At 45.2% G+C, this 15,194-nt stretch overlaps 1 protein-coding gene across 1 annotated transcript; it reads right to left on the bottom strand.

Moving 5' to 3' along the window:
• Positions 1–1,388: 1,388 nt before the first annotated feature.
• LOC134358422 (histidine-rich glycoprotein) lies at positions 1,389–2,905 on the bottom strand. Its single transcript, XM_063070639.1, has 3 exons — positions 2,806–2,905; positions 1,864–2,398; positions 1,389–1,737 (listed from the first exon to the last, which is right to left on the bottom strand). The coding sequence occupies exons 1-3, from the start codon at positions 2,903–2,905 to the stop codon at positions 1,389–1,391; spliced, it is 984 nt and encodes a 327-aa protein (XP_062926709.1).
• Positions 2,906–15,194: the final 12,289 nt, after the last annotated feature.

Genomic DNA, 15,194 nt, shown 5'->3' with positions numbered 1-15,194 from the left:
CTGGTTGCATCCACCACTGGTATGAGGGGCCAGTGGACGGGATTACAGAGGGCTGTAACCTCAGCCGGCTCCACCACGGGCACAAGCCTCAGCACCATCGAGGACATCTTCGAAAGGTGAAGCCTCAAGAAAGCGGTATCCATCATGAAGAACCCTCACCACTCAGATCTCAGCCTCTTCTCATGACTACCATCAGGGAGGAGGTGCAGGAGGCTGAGGACTCACACTCAACATTTTAGGAACAGTTTCTTTCCCTCCGCCGTCAGATTTCTGAGCAGACTATGAACCCGTGAACACTACCTCACAATTTTGCTCCTTTTTGCACTGTTGATTTACATTTTTATATAATACTTATTCTACCTTATTGTAATTTGTTTTTATTGCACTGTCTGAGAGCCTTAATATTTGTCTTTTGCATTATTCATTTATTTTTGTAATTTATAGTGAATCTTATATGTTGCACTGTACAGCTGCCACAAAACAACAAATTTGCCAACATACGTCAGCGGTAATAAAACCGATTCTGATTCCAGACACTGTAGCCAGAGAAACCACCATCCCTTTTAAAGCACAGTCGGAGTTTTGTATGTGGCAGCTCTTACTCTGCAGACTGAGTAATGCTCGCGAGGTTAAGCTGTTGGGAGGCAGCAGCAATAACTGGATATTCATAAGCTAGTTTATCGGTTAATGCAGTGGAAAATGGCAGTCAGAGCTGATGATCGCTAATGGAAGGAATCTCAACTAAATAGGGCTTTTATGATTCTGGCAAGGAATGGCTGGCTGGTTGTAAAACCCAAACTGCTGAGTTATCAGCTGACTCAGAGTCCGCTCCAAAGCACAAAGCAGAAAGTAGATTTATTTATTATCCAGGTATGTATATGATATATAACCTTGAGGTTTGTATTCTTGCAGGCAGCCACAAAACAAAGTAACACAATAGAACCCGTTTAAAACACTCACTCACAAAAGGTTGTTAGCACAACGCTTTACCGTGCTAGTGACCTGGTTCAATTCCTGCTCCTGTCTGTAAGGAGTTTGCACAGTTCCCCCATGACCGTGGGCGTTTCCTCTGGGTGCTCCGGTTTCCTCATTGTAAATTGACCCGTGATTAAGCTCCGATTAAATCCGGGGTTTGCTGTGTAATGAGGCTTGAAGGACGGGAAGGGATTGTATCTCAATAAATAAATAGATATCTGGATAGATAGAAAAAGAAAAAAATGTGCAAACAAGATAAAAATGAAATAACATTAACCACAGAGTCTCAAAATTGAGTTCTCAGCACTGTGCCGACTGTAGTTCTCAGCACTGTGCCGACTGTAGTTCTCAGCACTGTGCCGATGTTAGTTCTCAGCACTGTGCCGACAGTAGTTCTCAGCACTGTGCCGATGTTAGTTCTCAACACTGTGCCAATGGTAGTTCTCAACAGTGTGCCGATAATAGTTCTCAACAGTGTGCCGATGGTAGTTCTCAACACTGTGCCAATGGTAGTTCTCAACACTGTGCCAATGGTAGTTCTCAGCACTGTGCCGATGGTAGTTCTCAGCACTGTGCCGACTGTAGTTCTCAGCACTGTGCTGATGGTAGTTCTCAGCACTGTGCTGATGGTAGTTCTCAACACTGTGCCAATGGTAGTTCTCAGCACTGTGCCGATGGTAGTTCTCAGCACTGTGCCGACTGTAGTTCTCAGCACTGTGCTGATGGTAGTTCTCAGCACTGTGCTGATGGTAGTTCTCAACACTGTGCCAATGGTAGTTCTCAACACTGTGCCAATGGTAGTTCTCAGCACTGTGCCGATGGTAGTTCTCAGCACTGTGCCGATGTTAGTTCTCAGCACTGTGCCGATGTTAGTTCTCAACACTGTGCCAATGGTAGTTCTCAACAGTGTGCCGATAATAGTTCTCAACAGTGTGCCAATGGTAGTTCTCAACACTGTGCCAATGGTAGTTCTCAGCACTGTGCCGATGGTAGTTCTCAGCACTGTGCTGATGGTAGTTCTCAGCACTGTGCTGATGGTAGTTCTCAGCACTGTGCTGATGGTAGTTCTCAGCACTGTGCCAATGGTAGTTCTCAGCACTGTGCCGATGGTAGTTCTCAGCACTGTGCCGACTGTAGTTCTCAGCACTGTGCCGATGGTAGTTCTCAGCACTGTGCTGATGGTAGTTCTCAACACTGTGCCGATGGTAGTTCTCAACACTGTGCCGATGGTAGTTCTCAGCACTGTGCCGATGGTAGTTCTCAGCACTGTGCCGATGGTAGTTCTCAGCACTGTGCCGATGGTAGTTCTCAGCACTGTGCCGACTGTAGTTCTCAGCACTGTGCTGATGGTAGTTCTCAGCACTGTGCCGATGGTAGTTCTCAGTGTTTTGTCGATGCAGAGTTCGTTCAGTGCTGAAGCTCCCTGATCAAATCATACAAATAGTAAAAAGGAAGTAAACTAACACAAAGGAACATGAAGTGAAGCCTCTCCTACAGTGAGCGCACAATTGCAGAATGTGTTCAGCAATGAGGCGAGCCAGTCCAGAAGCCCAATGTTGGCAGGAAACAGCACCCAGCCTCCTGCACCTTCCGCCCACTGACTGCAGCAAGAGAGACCAGTCAAACGCAGGCAGATGGCACTGAAAACCTGTTCATATTCTGCTCTCTTCTGCCACAATTTTAATCTTGTGTGGCGTAACACCGACCACAGGCCCGCATTCCACCTTTAGGAATTGGCACAGAGTCTCATCCACGCCAAATCTACCAGGAGGTTGCACAAATGCCAGATTGTTCAGTCGGTCCAAAGATACATTCTCATCGGGAACTTACAGGCTGCAAACGATCGCCGTTCAGAAGAAGTCGATTTAGAAGAGTATCCGGCAGTTTTGTAAGCTGTCTGCAAGTTGTTAATATTGGTCACTGGCACCATCTTGCTGGAAGTATTGAACATTGAGCCGTGCAGGCCCTTCAGCCCACAATGTTTTGCCAGCCCTTTGACCAACTCCAAGATCAATCCAAACACTTCCTTCCCCCCTCCCCCACCACGCTCACAGCCCTCCATTTTCTCTCATATGTCTGCCCATCTAAGTTACCCTTAAATGTCACTTATATATTTGGCTCTACCACCACCACCCCTGGCAGGGCAGGGGGTTCTGTGCACTCACCACTCTCTGTGTGAAGAACCCTACCTCTGACATTTACCCTCCCCCCACATACTGTCCTCCAATCACCTTAAAATCATGTCCCCTTGTATTAGCCTTTCATGGAAGATTGTTTAAATAAAGATATGTTTCTACAGGGGCTTGCTTTGCTGTTGTTGCCTTGTTGCTTACGTAGTTCCGTTGAACTTTATGGGCTGACTGTGTTGCTGCCAGAATGTGTGGTGACGCTTGTGGGCTGCCCCCAGCACATCCTCAGATTCTGTTGGTCCTTAACACAGACGGTGCATTTCACTGTATGTTTCGATGTACATGTGATGAGTAAATCTGAATCATCACCTGGTCATAGACTCGGGTTCAGATCTGAATCTGACTCTGTGACCCGGGGTGATGGTTTCAATGTTTTCTTCTGCCTGCTCAGGGACCCAGTTCCCGTCCTCTCCTCAAACTGACTATGGTCCCTTTTCAGGGATCCCTTCAAGTGTGCAGGCAGACTAGGAAATACATATAACATAGAACATTACAGCACAGCACAGTCAGCCCATAATGTTGTGCTGACATTTAACCTACTTCAAGATCAATCTAACACTTCCCTCTCCATTTTCCTTTCATCCATAAGCCTGTCTAAGAGTTTATTAAATGCCCATAATGAATCTGCCTCTACCACCACCCCTGGCAGTGTGTTTCACACACCCACCACTCTGTGTAAAGAACTTACTTCTGACATCCCCCTGTACATTCCTCCAATCACCTTAAAGTTATGCCCCCTTGAGTTAGCCATTCACTCCCTGGGGAAAAGTCTCTGGCTATCTACTCAATCTATACCTCTTATCACCTTGTACACCTCTAGCAAGTCACCTCGCATCCTCATAGAGTGTAATATCTAAACAAAAGTGAGTTTAAGAACAGAAATATCATCCCATAATCTGGAGGTTCTGCTTGTCTGAGCCACCAAGTCCCAAGTGTGCTGGATTATCAGAGTTTACTGTGGATGGGGCTTAGTTGCAGTAGTACTGCAATCATTCGAGTTGAGTATGATTTTAAAAAGGAGTTGTATTTTGGTAGGCCCTCAAGTAGCCGTAGAGGTCGATCCAGGATCCACATAACCAGAATAATACAGTGGATTCCCTTAACGCAGGACGCCTGGACATGCATTTGTTTAACATGGGGAGGATGATACATGTGCAGCCACCACAGGGTCCTTGACAGATCGGGGTCAGGGTGCAGTGGGATGGAATGCAGGATGACTGGGGACCCTTTACTGCTGCGCCTTTCCTCCGTCTTTACTGCCGTTGTGATGTAGGGTGCCGTGCACAATTCTGATTTGATGGCAAACATGAGAGCACGGAGGAACATCGGGAGAAACTTCTGAAATGCCTGTTTTGCTGCCGCTGCTACTGTGTGATCTGAAATCTCCGGAGGGGAAGGCCCTGAGTCCTCGGCTTTGCTTGTTGCTCGGCGGCCGGGGTGGGGTCAAAGCGCTCGGCAGAGATGGTGCTCGGTGCTTGGTGTCGGAGGCTCAAAGTTTTCGGACGGACTCAGAGTTGGACTGTGGTCGGGTGCTTCCAGGGTGCTGCATCGACAAGTTTGCGGCGCTGGAGGTTCATGGCAGGGAGAGTTTTTCTTCCTTCTACCGTCTGCGTGAAATGATGGGACTTTCGAGAGACTTGAGACTTTTTTTTTTACTGTGCCCATGGTCTGTTCTTTATCAAAATACGGTATTGCTTTGCACTGTTGTAACTATATGTTATAATTATGTGTTTTTTGTCAGTTTTAGTCTTGGTCTGTCCTATGTTTCCGTGATATCATATGGAGGAACATTGTATCATTTCTTAATGCATGCATTTCTAAACAACAATAAACGAGGACTGAGTGTCTTCATAATCTAATGTCTCATCATCTTCTGCCAGCTCCACCAATGAGGCCTTGTTTGCTTCACCCTTTGTTTGGAACATCCCCTTGACCCACCATGGGTGACCCACCAGGAGCTAAACACCAGATGACTAAACTCCAGGCAGCATCGCTCTCAAGATCTCAGGAACGCACAAGTTTCTCCACCACAACAAGGTGACGATCTGCCGATCCTCGGAGGAGAGACGGAGGGAACCACAGTGGGAAGTTCAGGACAAACAGCCTCATTACGTAAGGCCAGTATTACTGTCCGATATAATGGACTTCCTGCGAGCAACTCCACCTTTTCAACCGTCGTCCACTGCGCTAACCTCATACCACCTGTCATAGCTGACAGGCTGATACAACCGGTCACTGTGACAAGCAGTAATATTTTAATCATTTGCTGTCCGCAACCCCACAATTTGAATGCTACACAGTTCAGAATTCTACGAGGCCACAAGACTAAAGTTCAGGAGCAGAATTGGGCTTTTCAGCCCATTGAGTCTGATACCCCATTCCAGCATGGCTGATTATTATCCCTGTCAACCCATTCTCCTGCTTTCACCCTGTAACCTTTGATGTCCGTACTAATTAAGAACCTATCAGCCTCCACTTTAAATATACCCAATGGCTTGGCCTCTGTAGCAATGAATTCCACATGTTCACCTCCCTCTTACACCACCACGTCATATGTGCTTGCCTTGCTAAAGAAATTCTTCCTTGTCTCGGTTCTGAAGGGACGTCTCTCTACACTGAGGCTGTTCCTTCTGGTCTTAGACTTCCCCCGCTACAGGAAACATCCTCTCCACGTCCACTCTATCTATGCCTATCAATATTCAGTAGGTTTCAATGAGATCCTAATCACTACTTCTGACCTCTGTGTAATGCTTCCCTCAGTCCCTGGCCTGGTCAGTATACCCTGGGGGTTGGAGGCTATTGAGCCCACTGCTGCTAGCCCTAAATTACTGACCCTCTGCCCTGTACCCCAGTTTAAAGATTCTGCCTGGTAATTAGGAACATTGGTTGTTGTATTTAGACAGAAACATGAACAGGTGGGGACTGGAGGGAGATAGACTGCGTGCAAGCAGATGTACTTTTAATTTGACACTGTTCTATGAAATCGTGTTAAATGAGTTCTTGATGGAGGCATGAACTCAGTGGGCTGAAGGGCCTGTTTCTGTGCTGGACGAGCCTCTGACTCTATCAGATTTGACTTGAATTGACCTGTCAACCTTTCTTAAATCAGAATCAGAACCAGATTTATTGTCACTGATATGACCTGAAATATGTCATTTTGTGGCTGAGGTACATAGCAGATATAATTGACAAAAATAAATAAAAAACTATTGTTGTGTATTTATTATATCAGCGATATTGTAAGTATATTGTCTAATTAAACATTCTTTGTTGTTTACATAATACATTGTGGGTTATATGTTGATTGGTTGGCATCCATCTGTCTTGAAGGACAATGGGTGATGATCTCAAGCCGGGTGGAAGGCGTGGAGATCCTGAGATGCCCAGTCAAGATCCCCCTCTCAGCCTCACCAGTGTAGTCCAAAGGAAAGCTTATGAAGCAATACGTTTGGTACCAGCTTGACTGCAGGAGCTGCTGGAAGGATGTTCAATGATGTCCAGTGTCTTAGGGGCTCCACTCCAGATTTGCTGTTGGGTTTACTCCCGTAGCCTTCGTCTCTCCTGAGGCTGTCAACAAGGCAGTGGGGTTACCTACCCATAGCTGGTGGGCCTATGTGTGCAGAGGCCAGATGTCCTCCCTGTCCTCTGTAGTTCTGCCTGTGTCCGAAAGGACGTTCAGTTTCCATGTATTACCAGTGAGGAGGCACTACATGAGGCTTGCTGTTGGAGAGGCTATGCACTGGCAGGGAGAGACTTACACATTCAGATCTCCTTTTCACAAGACGGCTAGCCAGCGGTGGAAGCTGAAAGTGAGAGCGACAAGCACTACCCACTACACTACCACACTAAACAACCATTTTGACATCTATATGTAGAAGTACATAAATAGCATACGTCATTAGGTCACCATGTCATACGTACGTGCCTTGCTTAAAGTAAAACTAAATTTAGACTCACATTCATGGCTCTGTGTTTCCTTCCAATAAGTTTTTATGCTTTGGAGTATTAAAACTATAAATATATAAATAATTAAACAAACAGTACAAAAAGGAAGAGTGAGTTAGTGTTCATGGGTTTATGGACTATTCAGAAATCTGAAGGTGGAGGGCAAGAAACTGTTCCTGAATCACTGAGTGTTCAGGCTCCTACCCCCTCCCTGATGATAGTAATAAGAAAAGAGCTGTCTCGGGTGGAGAGGGTCCTTAATGATGGATGCCGCCTTCCAGAGGCATCACCGTCCAAAGATGTCCTCGATGGTTTTGCCCGTGATGGAGCTGACTGAGTCTACATCACTACATCACTCTGCAACTTCTTGTGATCCTCTGCATTTGAGCCTCCATGCCAGCTGGTCATGCAACCAGTCAGAATGCATCTACAGACATCTGCAAGAGTCTTTGTTGATATACCAAACGTCCTCAAACCGCTAATGAAGTATAGCCATTGGCGAGCTGTCTTCACGATTGGCAATGTACTCCATGCCTCCTCAACTCATCCCTCTCCTCCCTCGGGCAGAGGCAGGGAAAGGCCATGTGCAGGACCCCTCTCAAAGAAGTGCCACACGGGGGTGCAGCGGGTGCAGCCACAGCCTCGTAGCTCCAGGAATCCAGGTTCAGTCCTGATTACCAGCGCTGTCTGTGTGGAGTTTGCAAGATTAGTCCCAGGAGCTCCAGCTTTCTCCTGCATCCCAAAGACCAGTGGACTAGTTAATAAATTGGCTTCTGTAAACTCCCCTCGAGAGTGAGGGTGAGTAGTGGAGTCCGAGGGGAGTTATGGGAACTTGAGAAGAACAACATGGCACATCGGATGCTGAGGAGAGACTAGACAGGAGAATATAAAATCACAAGAGGCATAGATAGAGTAGATATTTGTTGTCTTTATGCCAGGTTGGAAATATCAAATATCAGAGGACATTGACCTAAGGTGAGAGAGGGACAGTTTATGGAGATACAGTGGATTCTGGCTAACTGGGACACATCAGGACCGGTACATTTTGGCCCAATTACGTGGCTGTCCCAATTAGCCAAAGCTTCACGGAAAAAATTAAAAAGGTATACAAAAAGGCAACCTACCATTTAACTGAATAACAATTTATGTATTTAAATGAAATACAGAACAAATTAGAACACTGCCAATACCTCTACAGTACTATAAAATTGCGTATTAGTTCCAAATAGTTATCGATGGAGAAATTCATCAGGTGTTCTCTTGATTGACTGTAAATGAACAAAATCCGTGCAGACACCTTGTAAAGACTTCCTTCATACAATGCTTTAGATAATTGCATCATACAGATCTTCGTTTTCATTCCAACTTGCTAGATAACTGTCGATACCTTTGTAATTCCTAACCTGCTGAAGTAGTGAAATAGTTTTATTTTTACTCCCGGCTGTTTCTGGCATCTCCAAACCTGAAAACTTGAATCCGCAGTGACAAAAATCACTGCTTTATGAACACATACACACGCCACTGATAACATTTAAATACTGATCGCTTTAAGCATAGTGCAGTGTCTAACGGCAACTCAAGTTCGCACGTCTGATGCTAGTTAGAAACTGTTTGACAACTGTCTCCTGCCCCAGTTAAGCAGAATAGTGTCCCAGATAACTGAAGGGAATCCCGGCTGTTTTCTCAATTTAGTTTTTGTTTTTTAACAGTTGTTCCAAACAAATGGCCGCCTCGATTAACCAATCAGCCAAGTAACTGGAACGCGTGGAACTTGCGGGACAAATTTATGACATGGAGAGGTGTGTGTCTGGAACTCACTGCAAGGGGAAATGAACTAAAAAGATATAAATATAAAAAGATTAGCTTTATTTGTCACTTGTACATTGAAATACACAGTGAAATGCTTTGTTTGTGTCAAATCTAATCCGGGAGAATTGTGTTGGGCAGCCTGCAAGTGTCGCCATGCTTCCAGTGACACATAACATGGTCAAACTCAGTAACCCTAGCCCGTACGCTTCCAGTGACACATAACATGCTCAAACCCAGTAACCCTGGCCCGTACGCTTCCAGTGACACATAATATGCTCAAACTCACTAACCCTGGCCCGTACGCTTCCAGTGACACATAACATGCTCAGACTCACTAACCCTGGCCCGTACGCTTCCAGTGACACATAACATGCTCATACCCAGTAACCCTGGCCCGTACGCTTCCAGTGACACATAACATGCTCAAACCCAGTAACCCTGGCCCGTACGCTTCCAGTGACACATAACATGCTCATACCCAGTAACCCTGGCCCGTACGCTTCCAGTGACACATAACATGCTCAGACTCACTAACCCTGGCCCGTACGCTTCCAGTGACACATAACATGCTCATACCCAGTAACCCTGGCCCGTACGCTTCCAGTGACACATAACATGCTCAAACCCAGTAACCCTGGCCCGTACGCTTCCAGTGACACATAACATGCTCAGACTCACTAACCCTGGCCCGTACGCTTCCAGTGACACATAACATGCTCAAACTCACTAACCCTGGCCCGTACGCTTCCAGTGACACATAACATGCTCAGACTCACTAACCCTGGCCCGTACGCTTCCAGTGACACATAACATGCTCAGACACACTAACCCTGGCCCGTACGCTTCCAGTGACACATAACATGCTCAGACTCACTAACCCTGGCCCGTACGCTTCCAGTGACACATAACATGCTCAGACTCACTAACCCTGGCCCGTACGCTGCCAGTGACATATAACATGGTCAAACTCAGTAACCCTAGCCCGTACGCTTCCAGTGACACATAACATGATCAAACCCAGTAACCCTGGCCCGTACGCTTCCAGTGACACATAACTTGGTCAAACTCAGTAACCCTGGCCCATACGCTTCCAGTGACACATAACATGCTCAAACCCACTAACCCTGGTCCTTACATCTTTGGAATGTGGGAGGAAACTGAGGCAAGTGGAGGAAACCCATGCATTCGCCGGAAGAACATACAAACTCCTTATAGACAGCAGTGGGAATCAAATCCCGATTGTTATAGCTGCCACTGTTAAGCAATAGTGCTAATCGATAAGCTAACATGTGGAAGCAGATTCAATAGCAATGTTTGAGAGGCATGTACCGTGAACAGGCAGTGAATGGAGGGATATAGAAAACGTAGTTTTAATTGTATCATAGGCAGCACTGACAGGATGGGCTAAACAGTCTGATCCTGTGCTGTACAGTTCCATGTCCTATATACTGTAAATTAGTGTAACTTGGTGTTTGACAGCAGACGTCTGAAGGGACTGTTTACTTGCTGGATGAACCTCTAACCCTGTTGTTTTTGACTTGGCGTTGACCTGTCAACCTTTCTTAGATCAACAGGTAATCTACTCAAAGCCTCACTGGTGACTGGGATCTTGCTGAGCTCAATTTGGTTTCCATAGTAATGATCACTGTACTAAAAGTGAGATTGAGAAGTGATAATGGATCCTGTTGGGATCTAGAACTTCCTCAGATCTATCCTCTCCCTCCATCCTTCATTGCAAGGAGGCTGGCAACGGTAACGGGTGTTGACATTACCAACAAACCCATGTCTTAAAAACAAAGTTAAAAATAATGTTACAGAGTGAGCATTCAAGAGAGCTTTGAATGTCCCATGAGATTTCATCTGAAAACTCCTGTGTAGCGAAATATCTCTTATTTTAACATTTCAAAGATTTTGCTGATTGAAAATCTCTCAATTATTCATTACGCCAAGATCAGCTGAATTTGGCATTTGAAACTTTTAGCAAACAGTACATTGCTCAGCTGAAGGAATTAAGGTTTGAGTAGACAGCTGAGACCTCGTAATATGACCAAAAGACCATACGGCACAGGGGCAGAATTGGGCCATTTGGCCCATCAAGTCTGTTCCGCCATTCCATCATGGCTGATTTATTATCCCTCTTACTTCCATTCTCCCCCTAATTTTTGACACCCTTATTAATCAAGAACCTGTCAACCTTGGCCTCCATGGCTATCTGTGGCAATGAATTTAGTGGATTCACCACCCTCTGGCTAAATTAATAGTGGTGTCAGGGATCGGAATGAGAGGTGGAGGGTGATGGGGGCGGGGTGCAGAGTCTGACGCTGAGAGAGAATTAGAAAATCTAAGCCTGCAAGTAAATCAGATGAGAAGGGAGTTGATCAGATTAAGATAGATTACATCTCCTCACTCAATAGCATGTCTGCATTCAACCATCACTCTGAGAATAAGTGGGTAATTCATTTGGAGGCACAGGAGACTGGAAACAGTGGAATCTGGAGCATATGTGCAACAAATTAGATGCTGGGGGACTGCATCGAGAGTCCTGATGAAGGATCTCGCCCTCCACAATTATTGCCCAACCCTCTGGCAACTTGCTTGTTGCTTGGGAAATTCATTTTACTTTTAAAGAAGTTTAGAAATAACACAGGTGCCATTCAGCAGGTCATTTAGTTTTCAAGACTTCACTGCATTCCAATAGGCCACAAGATATAGGAGCAGAATTAGGCCATTTGGCCCATCGAATCTGTTCCACCATTCAATCTTGGCTGATTTATTATTTATGTATTTACTGGGTTACAGCACAGAATAGGTCCTACTGGCCCTTCAAGTAGCATCACTTAGCAATCTCCCGATCTAACCCTAGCCTAATCACGGGTCAATTTACAATGACCAATTAATCTACCAACCGATACGTCTTTAGACTGTAGGAGGGAACAGGCAGCAGCAGGAATTGAACCTGGGTTGCCTGTACTGTAAGACCTGGTTCTAACCACTACACTATCCTCTCAACCCCGTTCTCCTGCCTTCTCCCCATAACCTTTCTGACTAATCAAAGACCTATCAATCTCTGCCTTCTATATACCCAATGTCTTGGCCTCCACTGGTCAAACAGATACTGTGGTTCATGTTCTGCCTTCCTACTCAGTTCCCAGAACCTCGTGTAAAAGTCTGTCAGCATCAAGAACATATTTAATGAATGAACATTCACTGCCCAAGAAATGACAGCTCTCTGAATCAAAACATTTTTCAAAATTCAACATTTAAGATTGTTTAATGTAATTTCCTGTCCACAAGTGTAAGTAGAACAAAATAATTGTTACTCTGGATCTGATGCAGCACAAAAAAGCACAAAAGATTAAAAAAAACACAATAATAAAAATAATAAAACATGATAAATGTAAATAGATAAGACAACTTATATACTTAGATTGATTATATGTCCATAAAGTGATGCTGGGCTGTCCATAAGGTGACGGGAAATAATACAGTAGGGGTGGGTCAGTGTGTGGAGGTGTTGATCAGCCTTACTGCTTGGGGAAAGTAACTGTTTTTGAGTCTAATAGTCCTGGCGTGGATGCTGTAGTATGTAGCCTCCTCCCTGAATGGAGTGGGACAAACAGTCCATGAGCAGGATGTGTGTGATCCTTCAGAATGTTAGTGGCCCTTTTCTGTATATATGTCCTTGATGGTGGGTAAGATGGTGTCAGTGATACGTTGGGCAGTTTTGACTAATGTAGAGCCTTCCTGTCCGCCGCGGTGCCGCTTACGTACCAGGCAGTGATGCTCCCTACTGCACAACTGTAGAACAACGTGAGTTTGAACATGCAATGTCCAGCTCGCTTCAGCCTCTCAGAATGTAGAACCATTGGCGAGCTTTCTAGAATGTGCAGGATGTGTTCCAGGACGATGAGAGGTAGGGTGTAAAGTGCACTCCTAGGAGTTTGAACTGACTCCTCAGCTCTTAAATGACCAAGGCCTTATGCTGAATCTGTGGTCCCTCGTCCCACACCCTTCAGCCTCTCAGCAAGGGCCTCCTACACCTGGATGAGTCTGTGTGCCTGACATTCACAATGTCACTTCTTTCTCTTTTCTATCCGGATGCATCGTGGCTTGGAACGGCAACGGCTCTGCACAGGACTGCAAGAAACTGCAGAGAGTTTTGGACACAATTCAGCACCTCACAGAAACCAAAGCAACACACACAGAATGCTGGAGGAACTCAGCAGGCCAGGCAGCATCTATGAAAATGAATAAACAGTCGATGTTTTGGGCCAAGACCCTTCTTCAGGACTGATGAGGGGTCTCGGCCTGAAATGGTAACTGTTTACTCTTTTCCATAGATGCTACCTGGTCAGCTGAGTTCCTCCAGCATTTTGTGTGTGTTGCTTTGGATTTCCAGCACCTGCAGATTTTCCTGTGTTTGTCACCATAGGAACCAGCCTCCCCTCTATCAATTCTCTATACATTTCTCGCTGCCTCAGTAAAACAACCAGGATAATCAAAACCCCCCACCCACTCCAGACATTTTATTTTTTCCTCTTTTCCATTAGGCAGAAGATACAAAAGCCTGAAAGTACATTCTACCCAGCTCAAGGACAGGTCCTACCCCGCTGTAATCAGACTTGTGAATGGGCCTCTTGTACAATAAGGTGAACTCTTGGGCTCACCAGTTATCCCGTTATGATCTGGTACTTTATCATTTACCTTTCTCGGTAGCTTTTACGCTTTATTTGGCAGTGATGTTACTTTTTACTGTGCTCTAGCTCAGTGCACTGTATAAACAGTATGCAAGACAAGCGTTTCACTGCATGGGACAATAATCGGCCAATACCAATAGGGTGAATGCATGCAGGCGTTTGGTGAGACCAGAGCCGGAGGTCGTACAGTAGGTTTGGGGTGAAAGGTGAAATATTTGAGGGGAAATTTCTTCACTCAGATGGTGGTGTGAGTGTGGAATGAACTGCCAGTGAAGGTGGTAGATGTGGATTCATTTGACTCTGTAAACACTTGCCACTGCCTCAGGAAAACAGCCAACTTAATCAGGGATCCCTCTTACCCCGGTCATTCGCTTTTCTCCCCTCTCCCGTTGGGCAGAAGATACAAACTCTTGGAATCTCTTTAGACTCTAGGGCATCTTCCTTGTTATCAGCCTTGAATGGAATGTTCACATGCTGGAGGTGAACCAATTTCTGATTTCCCAGTCTAGACCACTGTGGCTCTTGTATTTTTTGGTCTACCCGCTTTGCATTTTTCTCTGTACCTATACTTTATTTTGCTTTTTTTTTTGCAACCTTTTGAAGGTATAGAGCGGATAGGCAGAGACTTTTTTCCCAGGGCAGAAATGACTAGTACAAGGGGTCATAACTTTAAGGTGATTGAAGGAAAGTACTGGGGGGGAAGTCAGTGATAGCTTTTTATTACAAAGAGTGGTGGGTGTGTGGAACGCACTATCTGGGTTGGTGGTAGAGGTGGATACATTAGGGTCATTTAAAAGACTTTTAGATGGGCACAAAGATGAAAGAAAAATGGAGGGCTACGTGGGACGGAAGGGTTAAATTGATCTTGGAGTAGGTTAAAAAGTCAGCACATCATAGGCCTAAGAGTCTGTCCTGTGCTGTACTGTTCTATGTAACTTGATATACTTATGTATGGCATAATCTACACAAAACAAAAGCTTTTATTTATTTATTGAGATACAGTGCTGAACAGGCCACACCAACCAGCAATCCCCCAATTTAATCCTAGCGTAACCACAGGACAATTTACAATGACCGGTATGTTCTTGGACTGTGGGAGGAAACCAGAGCACCTGGAGGAAACCCACGCGGTAACAGCAAAGAGCGCACAAACTTCTTACAGGCAGTGGCAGGAATTGAACCCGAGTCACTGGTACTGTAAACTGTAGTGCTAACCACAACGCTACGAATCAGTATCAGAACAAATTTATTATCACTGACATATGTCATGAAATGTATTGTTTTACAATATAAAATATATGATACATTGCAATAAGAACTCTTTTAAAAATTTAAATAAGCAGTCTGTCTGTCTGTCTGTCTAGGTACCATATTCAATGCAGACTTTGGTAACCATGGTTTTCCGTATAGATCTATCCTTCGTTTTTTGGATGACTTCCATTTCCTCGATGTGTAACCACCTGGCTATGCTTTTGATGTACATAAGCTGAGGTCTTCCTCTAGGTTTGCTCCCCTCAATCTTTCCAGAGAGTATGAGTTTTTCTAGTTCATCTTTCTGCATGATGTGTCCTGGGAATCT

Source organism: Mobula hypostoma, chromosome 18 (assembly GCF_963921235.1).
Source record: "Mobula hypostoma chromosome 18, sMobHyp1.1, whole genome shotgun sequence".
NCBI lineage: Eukaryota > Metazoa > Chordata > Chondrichthyes > Myliobatiformes > Myliobatidae > Mobula > Mobula hypostoma.
Note: the sequence above shows the minus strand (reverse complement) of the source record. Positions and strands in the feature narration are given on the sequence as shown.

What these genes read in the sequence shown, in the direction of transcription:
- LOC134358422 (XM_063070639.1), bottom strand. Translation starts at nt 2,905, where the DNA reads ATGGTGCCAGTGACCAATATTAACAACTTGCAGACAGCTTACAAAACT. An exon ending in ACGGCGATCGTTTGCAGCCT is followed by an intron (nt 2,399 to 2,805) that starts GTAAGTTCCCGA and finishes TGATTTGATCAG; the next exon opens with GGAGCTTCAGCACTGAACGA. An exon ending in ACTGTTGAGAACTACCATTG is followed by an intron (nt 1,738 to 1,863) that starts GCACAGTGTTGA and finishes CCATTGGCACAG; the next exon opens with TGTTGAGAACTACCATCAGC.